Source organism: Onychostoma macrolepis, chromosome 11 (assembly GCF_012432095.1).
Source record: "Onychostoma macrolepis isolate SWU-2019 chromosome 11, ASM1243209v1, whole genome shotgun sequence".
NCBI lineage: Eukaryota > Metazoa > Chordata > Actinopteri > Cypriniformes > Cyprinidae > Onychostoma > Onychostoma macrolepis.
In genome coordinates, this window is record NC_081165.1 from 11,628,036 (window position 1) to 11,649,402 (window position 21,367).

The 21,367-nt window shown below is 39.0% G+C and overlaps 1 protein-coding gene across 3 annotated transcripts in view; it reads right to left on the reverse strand.

The window, feature by feature from the left end:
* Positions 1–6,723: 6,723 nt before the first annotated feature.
* The window catches only part of camkvb (CaM kinase-like vesicle-associated b), a 65,108-nt gene continuing 50,464 nt past the window's right edge, over positions 6,724–21,367 (reverse strand). For all 3 annotated transcript variants that reach the window (XM_058790860.1, XM_058790861.1, XM_058790859.1), the window contains 6 exons: positions 11,915–12,035; positions 11,615–11,690; positions 11,096–11,232; positions 10,882–10,960; positions 10,090–10,177; positions 6,724–10,007 (listed from right to left, as the gene is read on the reverse strand). In XM_058790860.1, the coding sequence (XP_058646843.1) occupies positions 9,651–10,007; positions 10,090–10,177; positions 10,882–10,960; positions 11,096–11,232; positions 11,615–11,690; positions 11,915–12,035 (858 nt within the window). In that variant the 3' untranslated portion in view covers positions 6,724–9,650. The remainder of the gene's footprint in view (positions 10,008–10,089; positions 10,178–10,881; positions 10,961–11,095; positions 11,233–11,614; positions 11,691–11,914; positions 12,036–21,367) is intronic.

Here is a 21,367-nt window from a genome sequence, read left to right on the forward strand (position 1 = left end):
GTGCTGTATTATTGGTTACGGTGTTATTTCTGTTTCAAAAGGTAGCAATCAATAACACTTTAATATCTAAAGAGTGTTTCTGATTTTATGTTGTGAAATGAATACATGCATAATAATCGTAATAATCGTGTAACCGTGATTATTCCTCAGACTATAATCGTACCAACAAAATCTATAATCGTTGCATCCCTACCCCCGACACATTCATGGTACTTTTGCTGGGTCTTTGCAGCAAGCTTCAGCTATTGCGTGCATTTGAAGGCAGAACTTTTCAGCTGCGCTGACGGCGCGCTCTCTCTGCTGCTGCGGGACTCTAAACAATTGTTTTCATCGCTAATTGATGGATGTCTAAAATATAAAAATAAGTAGAAGCCTAAAACAGGCCCGAGGCTCGGCCCGCGTCTGAACTATGACGTGAAAATTGGTCCGATCGAAGCCCAGGGAATGCAGGGCTCTAGCGTTCCCCTCGGTAGAAATCAGCCAAAATGAGGTGCCGGATGGGATTTCGGAGGTGCCGGATCCGGATCCGGCTTGTTCCGGCACAAATTAAGCCCTGATTCTGATTCTGAGTAAAGACAAAATTGCTCAGTTTGCTGTTACAGTACTTGAATCTGTAAATATAGCTGCAAGCAGCGATGGCGGGCCCAAGCCGTCAGCGCAAACGCCACCCCGGTGGCATCAGGAAAACTGTGCCTAGTGGGCACATGCATTACAGTAACTAATTATTAATATTAACTATATTAATTAATATGAACAATAATTATATAGCTTTTATTAATGTTAGTCTCTCTCTATCATCCCTCTCTCACACACATAAAGAACGATATGTAAATCTTTTGTAACACTTTTCAACAAGTTTTCAGTTTTTAACATTATATAAGTTAACACGAAGTTAACACGAACAATAGTTTTATAGCATTTGTGACCCTAGACGACAAAACCAGTCTTAAGTGTCAATTTTTCGAAATTGAGATTGATACATCATCTGAAAGCTGAATTAGCTTTCCATTGATGTATAGTTTGTTAGAATAGGACAATATTTGGCTGAAATACAACTATTTGAAAATCTGGAATCTGAGGGTGCAAAAAAATCTAAATATTGAAAAAAAAAATCGCCTTTAAAGTTGTCCAAATGAAGTTCTTAGTAATGCATATTACTAATCAAACATTAAGTTTTGATACATTTACTGTAAGAAATTTACAAAATATCTTCATGGAACATGATCTTTACTTAATATCCTAATGATTTTTGGCATAAAAGAAAAAAATGATCATTTTGACCCATACAATGTAGTTTTGGCTATTGCTACAAATATACCCCAGCGACTTGAGACTGGTTTTGTGGTCCAGGGTCACATTTATGAATCTTGGTTAATGATATGTTCAAAATTGACTACTACATTATTAATTACAATTTCTGTTTAATGTACATCAGTTACTGTACCATGAACTAACAGAAAGATTTTTTTTACTAACACAAAAATATAGTAAAACATATGTTGTTCATACTTAGTTTGTTAGTTTTGAATTAACTAATGTTAAAAACTATTTTATTGAACTATACTAGTTAACATGAACAATAATTATATAACATTTATTAATGTTAATTAATGTTAAGTTAAAAATGTATTAATACATTATTAAAATTTAAAGTGTATCTTAACATTAGTTTATGGTCTGTGAATTAACATAAAATTTATATTTTTGTTAGTATTAACTAACATTAAATAAGATTAATAAATGATTTTAAAATATATTGTTCCTTTTAGTTCATGTTAATTAATGTAATAACTTATGTTAATCAAAGAGACCTTAATGCAAATTGTTACCAATACTTTTTATATTCTATAACTTTTTTTAAAAAATGTAAAAAATGTAAAAACACATACATATATGTGTATATATATATATATATATATATATATATATATGTGTGTGTGTGTGTGTGTGTGTGAAAGAATACTGACAGTACAGAACATTTCAGCTGATTCTATGCATTATTTTTCATTCTGATAGACATATAGGCAGCTCAGGCAGCTCTTGAAAATTAATGCTATGCCTCCATCTGGTGGTCATCCTTGGTATTACACTTCACCTTTAAACCAATTTCAGTGATAGTTTTAATTGTTTTGTGGTCCCTGAGCATGATACATTTTTTAAACTAAGCATGTTTCCTCAGAATGATTTGTTATATTTATGTAAAAAGTTTTGAAGTGTTTGGAAACTGCACTTTAAAGATATAAGAAAATTACTGCTATTTTTGTATTGTTACTTTAAAAAATCACCATTGCCAAACCGTTCGAGATATCCTAAATCCGTCCGCAATTTAAAATCTTCAGTATATTGGCATCATGTTGACAACGTTTGGTGTGAACTACTTGTTTCTGCTTGGAGGAGTATGAATTTATTTACAGTCTGTTTTCTTCAAAAACAAACATTCAAATAAAAATAGCCGACTTCCTGTCGGTCGTAGCTAATGACTGTAAATTAGAAAGTTGTCCGGCTAAATAAGAACAATTTATGTACCGAGTTTGGTGTCTGTAGCTAAAACCAACCCCCCCACTTTTGACAAAAGGTGGCGCTATAGAGTGCCTCTTCCACGCCCATTTATGAGCTTTTGCCGGTGTCTAACTATCATTAATACACATATGTGTATTGAGTTTCATGGAATTCTAAGCATGTTATCTGCCTCAAAATCACCGGAAAAGAATATTCAACTTTGACATATTACTACGGCAACAATATTTTAGATATCAATACTCCCTTCACAGTTTTACATCGGCCATGTTTTGTCATTATTCTGATGAAGTTTGAAGCAAATCGGGTAAAAATAAGATGCTGAATTCAAAGCATTTTGAAATTGACACATTTCCTGTTGCCAGTTGGTGGCGCTATAACTTTTACTCATAATAATCACATCTATTCGATCGGCATCATGCAACGAACAAACCCCTGAAGTTTGATCAAAATCAGACAATGTATGTGGATGTTATTAGACATTTCCTGTCTCTCATTTTTCGCCATAATTTATCGCCTCGCCACGGGCAAACCGTTCGAGATATCAAAAATACCTCGGCAATTTAGCATCCCCAATGTCTTGAGATCATGTTCACCGATTTTGGTGGCAATCGGATGGAAGTCCTCAGAGGAGTATTTCAAATTCCAGAGCATGCGCTTTTCAAACTGCCCTAAATAGCCGACTTCCTGTTGGGCGGAGCCTATGACATGTAGCGCGAAAGTTGTTCAGCTCAATGAGATCTGTATGTGTACCGAGTTTCATATGAATACGTGCAGGTATGTGTGAGCTACACATCATGTTTTCAGACGGTGTTCTAGGGGTCGCTGTAGAGCCCCTGTGCCACGCCCAGGTCCCAGCCTCTGCGGCGTCCTAATGACCGCAGATTCCAACGTGTGTTCAAATTTTCAAGAGTTTTTGAGCACGTTAAGGCCCCCCAAAACCCCCGGATAATCGAAAAAAAATAAAAAAAATAATAATCCTGAAGGAAACAATAGGGCCCTGCGCCATTCTGGCTTGGACCCTAAATATGATTAAAATATGAATACGAGGCAAAAGTGCAGAGTATCACATTATTGCCTGTTTCAGCACATACATGTTTTACCAACTAACTGTAAGAGTTTCATTCCCCAGTCTAATGTGAGCAATGAGCATAAGTACTGCCTTTAGTCTACTCTTCAGATGCATGAAACATGAATTCAGAAATGCAAGTTCAATCGGATTTAAATCTGGAGATTGACTTGGCCAATCTAACACCTTCCATTCCTTTGCCCTGATAAACTCCTTGACTGAACTGTCAGTGTGTTTTGGGTAATTATCATGTTGCAATATGAAGCGCTATCTAATGAGTCTGGTGGCATTTTCTTGAACATTGGTAGCCAAGATGCTTTTGTACACTTCTGCATTCATTCTGCTGTCACCATCATTTGTTAAGTTATCAATAAAGGTGAGAGAGCATGCATGCCCATGCCATGACACCACCTCCACCATGCTTTACAGATGAGGTTATATGCTTTGGATCATATGCAGTTCCTTTTTACCTCCAGACATTTGCTTTCCCTTTAATCTTAGTCTTATCTGTCTATAAAACTCTGTTTCAGACCTCTATTGGCCCACGACGTGGTACTCTCGATAATGATAGTGGACGGTGACACAAGGGGAAGAACAGTCAAATAAAGTTATTTTGGTTTTCTTTGCGCACAAAAAGTATTCTCGTAGCTTCGTAAAATTACGGTTGGACTATTTTAACAATGTCCTTACTATCTTTCTGGGTCTGGGAACATTTCAGTTACATTGCTCTCTATGGAGGGTCAGAAAGCTCAGATTTCATCAAATTTATCTTCATTTGTGTTCCGAAGATGGAATGACATGAGACAGAATTAATGACAGAATTTTTATTTTTTTTTCAGGTAAAATATGTGTGTAGAAATGTCAGCGCATTGGTGTGGTTTTCTCAGTAGCTTTACTTGTGCCTGCAGTTACTAAACGTCATTCCCAGTGAGGATATACCACACTTCTGCCTGTCACTGCATTGTTGTTGTTCTCTGGGCACAGCGGGCATCATCACGGGCATCGCATTCAGGCAAAAGAAGATCTCATCATCACTAGCCTCTTTTGTCCCATTTGTGTCCCCCAACAGACAAACCTCTGTCTCTGTCTTATCTGATAGCTCTGGTGTCTCAGTGCCAGTGGTGGGCACAGTCGTAGCAGTGATTGGCTGTTCTCCCCCACCGGGGTGATGGATGATTATCGGAGTGAATAGCTGAACACATTGAGGATAGAACGGCTCAGAAACCCACATGCTTATCTCCCCGACCCATCTCAGAGGGGGAAGGGGTGCCATCCTTTCAACATGCCATCATAGACTGTCATTATTATGGAAAGGCCTCTATTCATGCTTACAAAGTCTTTTGTTCACTGTTTCAAAACCTCTTTATAGGTCTGACATGAAAGCTTCAGAATAACTTTATTGATTATGTTTTGCCCAAGCAGATGTTTTTAGAAGTGTATCACTCTGGAAAGAAATGATCGGATGGAATAACACTTTTTAAGTAACCGGATCAGTCTTGAAGCACATTAGGAGAGACGTTTGCTGGTATTATCAGGGTGTGAGATCTGGGACACAGAGGAAGCGATTCCTGGCAATGCCATTATAACATTCAGAATGTAGGGTAAATCGTGTACAGGACGTCAAGTTTGTAAAGTTTTGTGGTCTGGACAGGACATTAGTAGGCCGGTACAGACTCACAGACGTCCTTTAAAGTGGTTTAGATGCTGCTGATAAATGTGGATTCATTCTCAGACTTCGAGGTTAAGTGATGCACTGGGCAGAGGATAAAATGTTCTCATGTCTTATTACCAGAAGAGAGAGAAGCCTTTGTGCTTATTGTCTGGATGATATTCTTTGAATGTTTACTAAATGATGTAATTATATATGATGTACTAAATGATGTGAACCAGCAGAGGGCAAGCTTTACTAAGCATCTAGGATGCTTGCTTTCTGATGCACTGCAAAGGAGTAGGCTACTGCTATTATAGGGTTCTATGTATTTATTTATTTATTCTGTGTATGTATGTATTTTTAGAATAAAAGCAGAGGGAATATTCATCTAAAACTCATTATTCATTAAAATTGTGAGAGAGGACTGAGTGATTGTGAAGTGGGCAATAAATGCCAACTTAAATTTGTGTCCGTTCCTGTTGTGTATGACCAATACTCTCAAGGCACTGAATATGCATATGGATTTTTATTATTTTTGTCTATAGCAGTGGCTAACTCTCAAACTTCAACCTTATGTGTTTTTCCCTTTTATTTTTATTTTGTTTATGTATTTTTGGTTGGTTCCTCTGTCCATCCTATTGTCCATCCTCTGAATAGTGTCAAAATGTAATTTTTTTGAATAACAAGTACATAAAGAGTACAACCATGTAGGCCAATGTGCCTCTATCTATCTATCTATCTTATACACATATAGACACATACGTATCTATAGAGATTGTTTAACTGTTGCATTAACAGTCATACCTTATTAGGAAGTATACAGCGCCAGATAACATTTTGTTAAATAATAGGGCTCATTTTCACTTCAAAAATCGTCTTACCTATTTAGTTATATACTTATTAATATAGTTGTTTTAATCTGTTTTTATTTTAATCTAATTTAGATTTTTTTATTTCAAAATATAAAATAGCTATAATACTGTGTATATCTATATATATATATATCTATATATATATTGAAGGCCCAGATTTGCACAGGTTGGTTAATGTTTTGCCATTCACTGTAACTTCACATTCTCATTCTCCCAATGCCATTTACAAAATCCAAGTCAAACAGTATTTCTTCCCTTCCTTTTACCTTTTCCCCGTCTAATATATATCATATCCTCATAGGACATATACATGGCAAATATTAATAGACGTTGACGTTGAGAAGAACAGTGTCAACAAATAACTTCATTTAAGGATGAGTCTGACACAACATTTCTCCATGCCATGCCAAATAATTACTCTAAGAGCCCTGTGCAGATGCTATTCCAAGACTGTTAATTGTAACTGTCTACTTTTTTTTTAAAATAAGACATGGTCTTCTTTCAGCTTTTTGACAACATATTTAATTCTCAATGTCTGACATTAAAAGTAAAAGTAGTAGTTGGCTTCATGGAGCATGTAACATGCAGCATATAAACATATGACTACTAATGGATGATCATTCAGGATGTGTTTATTTTGAAAGCATGAAAGTCAGTTGAAGAATACAGAGGTTAAAGTGGAGAGAGGCCAGTCCTCAGTGTATTCAAAGGTTCACAGTCAACCACACTGATAAGAACATCAGAGAGAATGAGGAAATCAACAGACATCGAACACCAAAGGCAATAGTGAAGCACTGTTAAAAAATTGCTTTGAATTGTGTAACACAGTATCTAGCTGCGGTTTCAGTATACATGAATGCTATAAAAATCTTTTTTTTTTTTTTTCTTCAAGACCCACATGAAACATTACTTACCACGCTTTTTATTTTAGGTCTTAACGGTTTTAGCTTTCAGTATTTTTATACGAAATCAAAGACAAAAAAACAGCATCTCAAAGTCTCTGAGTAGATAGAACGAATAAAGGTATGGGACAGATTTTAGAAAGGAAATATTTTAGAAGTTAAAAGAAGTGAAAGATACAAAATGACAGTGACACGTGTGAGATCCAAAGTATATCAAAGCTGACTTCAGTAGAAACCTGTGACAGCCCATGCTGTGCATCATCTTCAAATCAATAGACCACTGACAGCATAATTGCATATCGAGGCCTTCTTCAGTCAAACCTCCACTGACTCCTGTGATGTTTAGAAAATTACAGCATGTCACCACTGCACAACAATTACAAATCGTTGGCCACCGAAGGGCAAATTTTGTTACTGTTTTTGTTCACCTACATGAAATAATTGTACAATAGGTGCACTGGCTTCATCTGTCCTGTGTAATCCTGAGCTTCTCACCCTTCACTGTCAACTTCAACGGAGGACACGCCAATCAGAAACTGAGTGTTCACATGGACACTGACATTGAGAGTAGCATCACAGTATCGCAGTTGTAGACTATTGCTCATATTAAGAGGTCGACCGTTTCGTTTTGCTTTCATTAAGCTCTTTTAATCCTACATCACCTGCCATTTCTCTGTGCTAAAATTGAAATATGTTAGGCCTATATGAAAACAACCCATCAATGTATACTGAAAACAAAACATCAATCTGTTCATGTAAAAATCATGACAGCACAAAATGAGTTCTAAATTTACTGTAGAACGCACCAACTAAGAAATGAATCAGTACTGCCATCATGAGTAACAGACAGTAAACTCCACACACTAGTGAAGCGTGAATGTTTAATGAGAAAGATCTGTGTGAAAGATGAGGTGTCTGTTGCTGACAGCAGACATTTCTATAAAATAAGACAAAAAAAGCTATCGGCTAAAATCTTAAATCGTTAAGGTTAGGGTTTGGTTAATAGGGCTAGACTTAATTAGGATCATTAGTGTTTAAGACTACTTGCTTTAGGCAGGAATATATCTAACCAATGTAGAGAGCTGCAGGGAGGATGTATTTTTGTAACCCAAGTTAGCATCACCCTGATTCCCTTAACAAACAGCCAATAGGATTTTAGTTATTTCAGAAATAAGCTTTGTGACCAATGAGTTTATGATTCTTACACATTTTGTGCAAGATAATCCCGAACACAATAATTTTGAAATCTAAATTCAATCACCAGAAATAAAAACCACGGTCACACAACTTTTCTCTGTCTCTGTCTTTGAGTTGGAAAATTTGAGTCAGTATAGTCCAGAAAAATTTGATAGATAAAGGCTTAAATTATAAAAAAAAAATACTAATTCATTCCTGCAGCACATGGATTAGTCAATGCAAATTTTTTTTTGTAATCTGAACATGAAAGAAATTTTTTATTATTTTTTTTTTTTCAAATTAAGTAACTTTGAAACAATCTGTATCATATTAAGCCCTAAATAAATAAACTTGACTTGACAGGAATAAGAAAATATCTGATCCCTGTTTCATATTTGGAATTTAAAAAAGATAAATATATATCATTTGTGTTTTATAATTTTATGTTTAAGTCTAAGAAATTAAATATCTCAGAATATATTCAAATGCTTTATAGATTAGTAAAGGGAGATACAATGAAAAGATAAATGTAAGGATTAATATATTGAAGGGTTTCAAAGTAGTAATACATCTATGCCTCAGATGAAATTCTATTGAAAACAAAGATCACTGTGTGTGGCTATGTACTTTTAAAATGGACAAGTATATTATTACTCAACACATGTACAATGTATGCAAATGAGTATATAATACATTATAAGAACAAATCACATTTTCCACTGTTCATGTGGCTAGCTACCAAGCAGATTTGAGGTATTTCTTATGTTAACCTACTCTGCTCCATTTATTGGGCCACATGTCTCAACCATTAAAATGCCATTATGAGACGAATTTAGCCGCCTTAGTTGCTGCCGAAGTATTTTTTTTCATATAAATCCCCTTAAACTGATGACAACATTTCATGAGCGCATGTTCGATCAAGACATGAAATGTCCATGTAAAGCTGAAGCTGAATGTGGCAGTTATCTGGTGTCATAAACAGCAGATTTGAAAAAGCATGCTGTTCTTGGCTAAGTCTAATCTACAGAGGTTAGTAAGCTATTTACAGAAACTATACATCGCACACGAAGCTGTGTATCAGTGCTCCTGCTCAAGATGGACGTTAACAAACTGCGATGCAATAAAATAAAAAAGTAATTTTATAAAATGAGGCCTGCTTTGATCATCTATCCTAAAACATGTATGCAGATCGGTGCTAAAGTTTCCAATCTTGGCTTAATGTAAGCAGAAAACAGCTTTTTTCTTCTTTTGCGCAAAGTTAAAGTGGCCAGAGCCTTCGATACACGTCACGCAGCTTTGTGATTCAATAGAAAACAGATGCTTGCTGGGAAATGTTTTAGAAATCGGCTCACGATAGAGCGTGTTGAGATTAATGCTATGTGCTGCGGGATCAGTATTAGCATGCTTGCTGCTTATGTACAAGTGTGTGGGATCTAAACGCAGGTGGGAGAGAGGTAGCAAGATTAACCGCTCTGTTCCTCCCCTGTGTCTGATGGCAGGGGGGCTGAAGCCTCTCCGTTGCATCGCGATGTAGGATCAGGCTGTTCGGGAGCCGGAGCGTGAAGAACAGGCTCAGCTGGTGGCTGGGCAGCAGCGGCCGCTGCTTCCACGGCGGGGGCTTCTGTGCTCATTGAGTTGCTTTCAGCGGTGCTCGACGGGGCTGTGGAAGCCTCCGATGGAGCTTGAGGGTTTTCCTGAGCCCCTGCTGCAGGGTTGGGCGCACCAGGTGCTGCTGCTGCTGCTGCTTCCGCCGCCGGTGCCGCCGCCTGATGCTCTGGTGCCCTGAGACGCTTCATCATAGTCGTGACCCGTACCGCTTTCTACAGGGAGGTGGAAATCCAAATTTAATTTGGACAAGCTCAACTTCTTAACACGAAAGAGTGAACTACATCTAGAAATTACCTTCCACTTAGCTTTAGCAAAGTTCTTCTCGATTTGTGCACACACGTTTTCCTTGATGTTCTTGTCTGACGCAGCATTTCCAGATATCCTTTAATGGTAAAAGAAAACTTATTATATGGACATGGAAACTTGTTTTTAGATACAGTAATGTTCAGAAGTTTGGTTCAGTAATGATTCAGCATTAAGCTGAATCAAGTGACAATGACATTGTTACTAAAACTTTTAAACTTTAGTCATAAAAGAATCCTGAAAAATAAAATAGTAAGCATAATGCTGATAATCATCTTGGGCAGCAAATCAGCATATTAGAATGATTTCTGAAGGAGCATGTGACACTGAAGACTGGATGATGCTAAAAAATCAGCTTTGCTTCACAGGAAATTAAACATTTTAAAATCTATTAAAACAGAACACGTTTATTTTGAATTGTAATATATTATACAATATTACTGTTTTTACTGTAATAAATGCAGCATGGTAAGCATACAGCAAGAGACTACTTTGAAAAATCATACAAAAGTTTATGTAAACCAAACTTTTGAACAGTGGTGTATTTCATACACAAAATTTTCTCTCAGTAGTTAGGAATGCCAATATATTGAGTAATTGGGCGAGTAATATTAATTAAGTACATGTTCTTACCATATGGTTAGGGTTAGGATTAGGGTCACTTGCATGTAATTATGCATAATTAATTGTTATTATAATAGTAAGTACATGCCACCTGTGTAACACACTTTAAAATAAAGTGTTTTTGTCAGTAATTGTCAGGTATATTGATACTATAAGTACCATTCATGGTTGATGGCTTCTTGTGCAGTCAGTCTCTGATCCTGGTCCACCTCCATAAGACGTGACACTAAGTTTTTAGCTGCAGATTGACAAAATGGCAGATGTAAACACAAATAAACTGTCACATCATTTCTTTAAAATCAAGGTTTACATAAGACAAGTTTGTGCTCTGCTAAGCATGTGAGATTTTATCAGTATTCTTCACTAACAGTACCGGAGTCTGAAATTTCATCCCAATATGGTGAGTCAAACTCATAGTCTCCAGCAAGAATCTTCCGGAAGAGGTTCTTGTCATGGTTTTCGTAGTCATCATCATCTGCTTCATCATAGAATGGAGGATTTCCGGAGAGCCTGTGCATGAGATGAGGGGAAATTATTATAAACAGTGAGAAGGATCTGGGTAATGGTACTCTCATGCCCACACAGCTCCCTGACATGCATTAGCATAATATTAGAATTTTTTATCATTGTACAGATTTTGTGGAGACTGCAGAAACACTGTGTGTGTGAATTAGATGACTCTGATCTATTAATAAGGTATCATCGGTTTCACATTTACTCCTCAGACAGCAAATTCTAGTCAATGTGGGTGGTTTTTGGCCAGAATAAGGTACAATGTGGACCACACTTTAGCTGATAATCAAATGTCTGGCTGTGGAAGACTAGTTAAATGCTGTATGTAAATGAAGGTATTATGAACTCCTGGTTTTGGTTTACAGGAGAATATACTCACAGTATGTACATGATCACACCAAGGGCCCAGCAGTCCACAGGTCGGCCATATCTCTGTCTACCAACAACCTCTGGGGCTGGTTGAAAAAAAAAAAAAAAAAATGAACAAGGACAAATCATTTAAAAAAAACCCATAATGACTCCTATTACCATAGTTTGCTATTCTAATTTTAACAAATGCATGCCCATGTAAACAGAAATCTTGTAAAACAAAAAATGTTGTTCATCAATAAAGACCATCTGTTGCAACTGGCCCCATGAGTCTTTAAAGAGGTTTTGCCTGTTTTGAAGAGCTTCTTACCCAGATACTCTGGGGTTCCACAGGGCTCCTTGATGAGTCCATTCTCCAGTTTTGCCAGATGGAAATCACTGATGACTATTTTCGAATGTTTCAGTCGGTTGTAATACACCAGATTCTCAAGCTAGAGGGAATGAGAATGACAAGATGACATGATGCTTCGTGAAATTCCTTTTCTCAAAACAGACTTTTGTTTGTGTGTCAAGACAACTGATGTAAAACAAGTAACATTCTAGAGCAAAATTTAGGAACACTATTTACTGAACAATACATTATTAGCAGGGCTTGACATTAACTTTTTTTGCACACCAGCCACTGTGGCTAGTGGTTTTCCAAATTTACTAGCTACTCAGCATTTTCACTGGCCACAATTTTGTTGTTGGGAAATTAGTTTTATATTACTTAAGTTACTGCATACTAAAATTAAATTTTTTGCGCGCATTTTCTGTTTGACCCGTAGTTGGAGAAATGGAGATGCACAGTGTTGCCAACTTTGCAGACCCCTTTAGCGACTTTTTTCCCTTCAAAAAAACATCCAAACCTTATTTAGTTTCTGAGACTCATTGGTACTGCCGCACGAGCGGAAGGTCTTGCTGCCCCAGCGCACGCACACCTCTCTCTATCTCTGCGTCTGCTCTGTTCAGCGAGCGGTGGAAAGGAACAGCGCTTTCAGCTAAACACAGATATTATGTCGCTTCTCTAATTTTACATGCAAGTATAGTAGAAATCATGGCACAGCTATTGTCTTTATCTTATGTGTATTTGATTTCATCAGACGACGGCTCGATTATCAGGATTTTTGTGCAGATTAACATCTTGGAAGGGAGAGCTGGTTATAACCACTATTTCACAAGTTCACACTTACATATAATAATTGAGTAAAGTTTATGTGTATTTGGTGTGCGCGCTGAGAGGGCTCCGAGCTCGGTAATCATTCCCGAGCCCAGGATACTCCCCCCGACTGGGAAGAGGGGTCCGAGCTCGGCATTTAGCCCGGACCCAGAACGCTCCCCCCGAATACTCCTCCCAGTGCTGGGGTAGCACAGGCTGAAGGTGAGGAGTTGGGGTGGTGGAGGGATGCTGGAAGATGAGAGATAATGGTCTGAACCAACCCAGTTGGTTTTTCACCAACCCTGAAAAACCTGGAAGAATCAAAGAAATTATGAATGAAGAGAAGGAGGCATACATACAGCATTGGAGAGAACAAACCAAAGACCAAAGTCGTCTCCAATGTTATCTGAAACTCAACAGAGAGTACAGTCTGGCTGACTATCTGGTCTCAGTCAGGAATATAACTCACAGACATTTAGAGTGACTACCAGCTGGCCATAGAAAGAGGACAACATAAAAAGACGTGGTTACCAAAAGAAGAGCGAATCTGTAACGAATGTAGATCTAGATCAGTTGAGACGGAGGAACACTTCCTCCTTCACTGTGACAAATACACGTCCTTAAGAGTACAGTCAAATACAGCAGATTATTCCTGAGTTCCAGTCACTCCATGAAAATGACAAACTAGGAATATTACTTGGTGAAGGACCTGCTTCCTCTCTAGTAGCACAACATATTTATAAATGCCACAAACTAAGAAGTAAAGAGTGAACACATCTGCATTAGTAGTACCATTAATGTTTATATATGTGACCCGTTCTGGCAAAATGAGTCGGAATGCGCAAATTTTCCAAAATGAGTTCTTTTTATTTTCACAGTCTCCATTAAAATACCTTCAAAATGATATATGACTTGTTGGAATCGGATAAAAAATGACTGAGCTACAGCCGTTTGAAGGCAATAGAGGCAGCAGATCTGTTTTTGAGAAAAATCGAGTTAAAGATTCCAAAGCAAAATCACCAAGCAACGTTGCATATTTTCCTCCAATTCTTTTCTTAATAATAATTACTATATTATTAATCACAATATAGCTATTTTTATTTTATCTTTGTTATTAAAAATAAGAACAAAGATGCAAATAAACAGAAGTTTAATCAAGAGCAGCGAGTGATTCCGTCTTTTCTTTTAATGTATGATTAGCATTGAGAGTCTCAATTTGAGACAGATCTATATTAAGACCTACTGTAATGCATGGATCGAATATAATGTTACACATCAGATTTTCCCCCAACCATTAACTAAACGTTCATGTAAGACAACAGATTTTGATTGTGTGAATCTCGCCAATACATATTTCGCAATAATGTTCTTTATAAGGGAGATCGTGCGCTCACGGAAAGGCGCGTCTTATACACGCGCTTTGCAAATGTCAGTCAGTGCGATCGTTTTGTTTTCATCAGTATGGGTTTAAAAATAATATTTCACTGGTTTGGACTCATGTCATGGAGAATTCTATATGAATATTCACAAAGCTGGAATGCTGCGCTTTGCAACAATAGACTTACAACGTGTGGTGAGAAGCAGCAGCAGCCGTCTAGAAGTGCGCAGCGAAAAAGGTACTCTTCTCAGAAAACATGCAAATAAAGATCATTTTAGATGTTTAATTACTATTTGGAGCATTGGGATCACTAGAAGAGGGCTTAATGAACTCATTTTTGTGAAAACCTCAAATTTGACCAAAACTGACATTTTTCATTTCTTTTGCCTGTAGCTCAAAATTAGTCCGTGCGACTTCCGACTCATTTCGCCAGAACGGGTCACACATATATATATATATATATATATATATATATATATATATATGGATGTATTTTACATGTATTTTGTTTTGTTTTGTTTATTTATGGATGTATATTATATGCATTTTTGTTTTGTTTTTATTCTGCTATGTACAATGCTTTGCCAATATGTATCTAAGTATGTCATGTCAATAAAGTAATATGAATTGAACTGAATTAATGAAGGTGAGACTGCTTTGATTATTTATAGGGGTTCTCTCTCGTGCTGATTGGATAGGTGGTGTAATTACTGATGATGAATTGGCTGTGTTAATTATCTTCGCATGCTCCTCCCGAAATTTGTTAATAAAACATCACTTCACGAGTTCACACTTACATATAATAATTGAGTAAAGTTTATGCGTATTTGGTGTGCTGTCCGGGTAGAGGGCTCCAAGCTCGGTAATCATCGGCATTTAGCCCGGACCCAGAGCGCTCCCCCAAAATGCTATCATCGCGGGACAGCAGCCAAAGTGGGGCTTGATAACCCCCCAAAACTTGCATAGCTTAGGGCTAAAGTGATGCTGGACACCGCTTGTAGTAGCGGCACTGCTGCGGCATCTAAAAAGAGAAAAGCGGCTTCTGCAGAAGCAGGCACTGCTGCAGCATCTGAAAGAGAATGAGGCTTCTGTGGAATCAGCCACTGATATGGCATCTGAAAAGAGAACGCGGCTTCTACGGAAGCCGGCACTGCTGCGACGTCTGAAAGAGAAAGCAGCTTCTGCGGAAGCGGGCACTGCTGCAGCATCTGAAAAGAGAATGTGGCTCCTGCTGAAGCGGGCACTGCTGCGGCATCTGAAAAGTAGAGATGAGAGGGAAATACAGATAGGGCTCCTGCAGGAACAGTCACTGCTGTGGCAGTGGGGAAATACAGATAGTGCTCCAGCGGGAGTAGACACTGCTGCTGACACGCATGTAGGTCTTGCTTCAAGCGGAGGCGTCCTCATGCTAGAGTTGGGCAGTGGGGCTGCGGGCCATGGGTAGGGGAGGGGGTTGGTAGTGGGATAAGGAAAAGGCTGTGGATGGGTCTGCACCACTAGCGGAGGTAGCCTCACGCTAGCGTCTGCTATGGAAGCTGGAGGTCACTGGAAAGGAAGAGGGGTTAGAAGTAACAGGAAGAAAAGACATGTGAGGGCCTGTGTTGCAAGCGGAAGCAGCTGAAGCAAGCCACGGGGTTTGTGACATTTGGGGAAAAAGCTGTAGAGCCTGTGCAGCTTGCACTGCTAGCAGAGGCGGCTAGTGTCCGCTATGGGAGCTGGAGGCCTCTGAAAAGGAAAGGAGTTAGGGGAAGTATAAGGAAAGTCTGACATGTGAGGGCCTGCGTTGTAAGCGGAGGCAGCCACATGAAAAAGGGGAGTGGTTTGTGACTTTGGCGGGACATGCTGAAATGTCTGGGTAGCCTGCAGTGTTGCCAACTTAGCAATTTTGTTGCTAGATTTAGCAATTTCTCAGACAACCCTAGCAACTTGTCTTTCAAAGCAACTATCAACAAAATGTAGCCATTTTAAAAGTTTATTTGGCAACCTTTAAAGTGATAAAAAAAAAGATAAAAGGCATGCATTTTTCTCTTAACCACAAAGGAAGAAAGTATTGAAACAGCTAGCCAGTCAAGCGGCACATCGGCTGGTACCGTTAAGACACTTTGAGAGGTGCATAGCAGTATGCACTATAAGTAGCAGGTTGCATTTGTTCAATAATTGTTTATTTATGATACGTTATAAGTTTGTACTTATGATTGCTAATAATTTACTGTTGGTCCACTGTGAAACAAAAATTTATCTTATATCTATCCATTTATCGAAATTCAATGAGTAAATTAAATACAAATAAAATGCTGGTGAAAAATTCGGCAAGTTTGAGTGATTTCAGTGTGTATTCTATCATGGTTACATAATGACATTAACATCCCACGATGTCGCGACGTCATTTAACAACTTTTAGCAACAAATGATCTGCCTTTAGCGATTTTTACTTAAATTATTTGGCAACACTGGTGGCCTGCGCCGCTAGCGGAGGCAGCTTCGCGTTAGCATCTGCAAACAGAAGTTAGAGGCCCGGCTGCTTACGACGTTGAGGCCGGAAGAGCCGCGGTGAAAGGCTAAGCCGAAGCGGGAAGCGAGTGAGGCTTTGCTGCGGTGAGAACTGGGGTGCGGCCCAGGCTCATCGAAGGCCTGCTGCTGCGACCCGATGCTCGTGGAGAGACGGGTCTTGTGTGGGACAATGTTGGTGTCAAGCGAGGCGAGTTCGGGGCTTGCTCGATCTATTGACCGCCTTGGTGGCTGGAGTGGATTTGGAAGTGAGGTTGGCTGATTTGCAGGGTGACGAATAGATCAGAACAGATCCACTTTGTTTACACTCCGCGAGAACGGTACATCGGAATTAATGAGCCTCAGGCTATACTGTCCGCTTTCTGAGGAGGAATTGTTGGCGTGGCCGAATGATACGATTGCCGGGGAAGTTGGAAGTTCGTCAGAGGAGGCTAGGTTAAGCCTCAGCGTTGGGGAAATCGTGTGGCTGGTCGAGCAGAGCGGCGGCCGTGATAGAGCCTGGGGCTCAGCGGCAATGACTGGCGGAGAAGGAGTAATCCTGGGGCCGGCGGATTGCTGCTGAGGATCCGAGTATAGATCTCGTTGTTTGGATGGGGAAAAAATTGGGTCTGTGATATAATGGAAAGGAACGAACCGAATGCTGGAAGACGAGAGATAATGAAGTTGAGACTGCTTTGATTATTTATAGGGGTTCTCTCTCGTGCTGATTGGATAGGTGGTGTAATTACTGATGATGAATTGGCTGTGTTAAATATCTGCACATGCTCCTCCCGAAATTTGTTAATAAAACATCACGTAGTCTTAATGGGTTGCGGTTCAATCACTATTTCATATTCATTCCGTTGTCTGACAACCGAAACAGTAAAATATATCAATGAAAACAGTTTTATTGAGAATTTAGCTGCATCAAAATACAGTATGTGGGCACAGAGAGGGAAACAAATGTAATAATAAATAATAAATGTACATTTTGCATGTTCAGAAGAAGTGAGCTCCCATGTTAGTATTAAAAACCTGAAAAGTATTAATTTAAGGTACATTTAGAACAAATAAAAATGTGCAATTAAGTTGCGATTAATCACAAGTTACCTCATGACAATCATGTGATTAATCGATTGACAGCCCTAGTATTAACAAAACCTATCTTTCCACTGTACTTCCGCTCAATTTCATTTCGCTTCTGTACTCAGTCTGATATAGCAGACCATCTCTCAGTTTATCTCCGTCTCCGCAGCAGCCGGGCCAATCAACGAACAGAGGGCGGGCTGAGAGCCGTAGACGCTAAGCACCGAATTTAAGATTGTAGTTTAGGTGAGGGACATCTAACACGACAACGGACGGGATGATATTTGCTCTGTTGTGGAGAATATTCCCGGCATTTGCCAACTTAAGCCCGAAAAAGAAGAGTGTTTGGTTCACATTTTGAATGGAGGTGATGTTGTGGCCCTACTCCCGACAGGTTTTGAGAAAAGTTTAATTTATCAACTGTTACCGATCGTCAGCGAGAAACTGGGGAGGCCAAAGTCCGGCAAGGCAATAATTGTGATTGTGTGTGTGTGATGTTATTACTTCACATAATCTGCAAAAGTTGTTCACAGCCATCTTCACTACGGTATTTCGCTCGATGGTTTTGTTTTCACCGCATACCTATGTTTACAGCGGAAGTTCGAGGCGGCACGTAACATACGTCATAACCAACCGTTATGTGATTGACTTACGGGTACACCAATGATTTTAAAAATCAGACAAGCGCTCGCCCACGAGTAAATAAACGCTTGTCAATTATGCCCTTCCAGACTCTGTCTACGAAGCAAAGCGAAGTAGCAGAGTTTGGTATTACCAGGCTATTATATTGCAGCCATTTGCTAAAATCATTTAAGTTCATTTTTTTCCTCATTAATGTACACACAGCACCCCATATTGACAGAAAAACACAGAATTGTTGACATTTTTGCAGATTTATTAAAAAAGAAAAACTAAAATATCACATGGTCCTAAGTATTCAGACCCTTTGCTGTGACACTCATATATTTAACTCAGGTGCTGTCCATTTCTTCTGATCATCCTTGAGATGGTTCTACACCTTCATTTGAGCCCAGCTGTGTTTGATTATACTGATTGGACTTGATTAGGAAAGCCACACACCTGTCTATATAAGACCTTACAGCTCACAATGCATATCAGAGCAAATGAGAATCATGAGGTCAAAGGAACTGCCTGAAGAGCTCAGAGACAGAATTGTGGCAAGGCACAGATCTGGCCAAGGTTACAAAACAATTTCTGCTGCACTTAAGGTTCCTAAGAGCACAGTGGCCTCCATAATCCTTAAATGGAAGACGTTTGGGATGACCAGAACCCTTCCTAGAGCTGGCCGTCCGGCCAAACTGAGCTATCGAGGGAGAAGAGCCTTGGTGAGAGAGGTAAAGAAGAACCCAAAGATCACTGTGGCTGAGCTCCAGAGATGCAGTCGGGAGATGGGAGAAAGTTGTAGAAAGTCAACCATCACTGCAGCCCTCCACCAGTCGGGGCTTTATGGCAGAGTGGCCCGACGGAAGCCTCTCCTCAGTGTAAGACACATGAAAGCCCGCATGGAGTTTGCTAAAAAACACCTGAATAAGATTCTCTGGTCTGATGAGACCAAGATAGGCCAAAAAGTTCTTAATTCTAAGCGGTATGTGTGGAGAAAACCAGGCACTGCTCATCACCTGTCCAATACAGTCCCAACAGTGAAGCATGGTGGTGGCAGCATCATGTTGTGGGGGTGTTTTTCAGCTGCAGGTACAGGACGACTGGATGCAATCGAGGGAAAGATGAATGCGGCCAAGTACAGGGATATCCTGGACGAAAACCTTCTCCAGAGTGCTCAGGACCTCAGACTGGGCCGAAGGTTTACCTTCCAACAAGACAATGACCCTAAGCACACAGCTAAAATAACGAAGGAGTGGCTTCACAACAACTCCGTGACTGTTCTTGAATGGCCCAGCCAGAGCCCTGACTTAAACCCAATTGAGCATCTCTGGAGAGACCTAAAAATGGCTGTCCACCAACGTTTACCATCCAACCTGACAGAACTGGAGAGGATCTGCAAGGAGGAATGGCAGAAGATACCCAAATCCAGGTGTGAAAAACTTGTTGCATCTTTCCCAAAAAGACTCATGGCTGTATTAGATCAAAAGGGTGCTTTTACTAAATATTGAGCAATGGGTCTGAATACTTCGGACCATGTGATCTTTCAGTTTTTCTTTTTTAATAAATCTGCAAAAATGTCAACAATTCTGTGTTTTTCTGTCAATATGGGGTGCTGTGTGTACATTAATGAGGGGGAAAAAAAGAACTTAAATGATTTTAGCAAATGGCTGCAATATAACAAAGAGTGAAAAATTTAAGGGGGTCTGAATACTTTCCGTACCCACTGTATAAATATAAAATGTTGGAAAAAATAAAGATAAGCTACTGTACACTACTTTTAAATATGAAAGAAAACCACCAGTAGGTGGCAGCAAGTGACTGTCTTAATGAGTGAGTCATTGAGGCATTCATTCAAACAATTCGTTCAGATGGCTGATTCAATCAAGAACAAAGCAAGTGTCTTTATGAATGGACCACTGAATCATTGACCCAAATTAATAATTCAGAAATGCTGAATCAGTCAGTAACCATTCAGTAACAAAACACCGTTGTGCTGCTCAGAGATGCGCGACTGTTCTGCTGTGAGCTTTGTTTGGAACTATTTTCATTAAAGTTCCTCTATTATGGATTTTTGAAAATTACCTTTCATGTAGTGTGTAACGCTGCTCTAAGTGAATGAAAACATCCTGCAAAGTTTTAAATCTAAAAGTGCACTGTGTATAAAGTTATTGTCTCTCAAAAGAAAGAGTCGACTCAGAATCATTGAAACGAGTCGTTTTTAAAACGAATCCCAAGCCGTTTCATGTTAACCTCAACATGAAACATTAGCATATTGCCTGCTCACTTGTTGGTCTTTCCGCGTTGGTCTGAATGGAAATGCAAATTCATTCTTTGCTACTAGGTGTTGCTTTTGGAGCTATAAAAATAGCGGTTTCCCTGGTAACGCTGTACTCAAAGCAGAACTGCCGTCACAAATGCTGCTTTACCAGGCATTACAGGCTTGATGAAATGGAAATGAGACCAATCACCACAGATTAGCGTCACACAAAGGAGGGGTTTGGAAAAAATTCATCTGAGCGAATCGTTGAGCAAATAAGGTAAAAAATACATGCATATTATAAGACAATGAAAGTGTTTTTTGACCTTGCATGCATGTCAAGCTGTTGTTGGGGACTCCCAAAACCAAAATATGAACCTTTCATTACCCATAAAAGGAGCACTTTAACCAAAAACAATCAACATTGACAATATTGTACTAAAATGTATATTAACTACTCGTTTAAATTCTATAAAATCATTAGCAAATTTGCAAATTTTCTGAGAAAACTTCACTCTCTTGGTTGTGTTGCTTAACTAGGCTTTATGTTATAAATATAAAAACTAGGGGTGTCAACGTTAACGCGTTAACGCATGTGATTAATCAATTTTTTACACGTTAATATTTTTTAACGCAGATTAATCATTTGATAAAGTTTGACCCCAACTTCCCGTCATCGCAGCGCGGAAGGTTATCTATCATTGTGTGATGAGGGTACAGCACCTGTGTTGCCAGGGTAACAGCACAAGTGGGCTATTTTGAAAATACAGTTGCGGGAAAAATTACAGAGCCA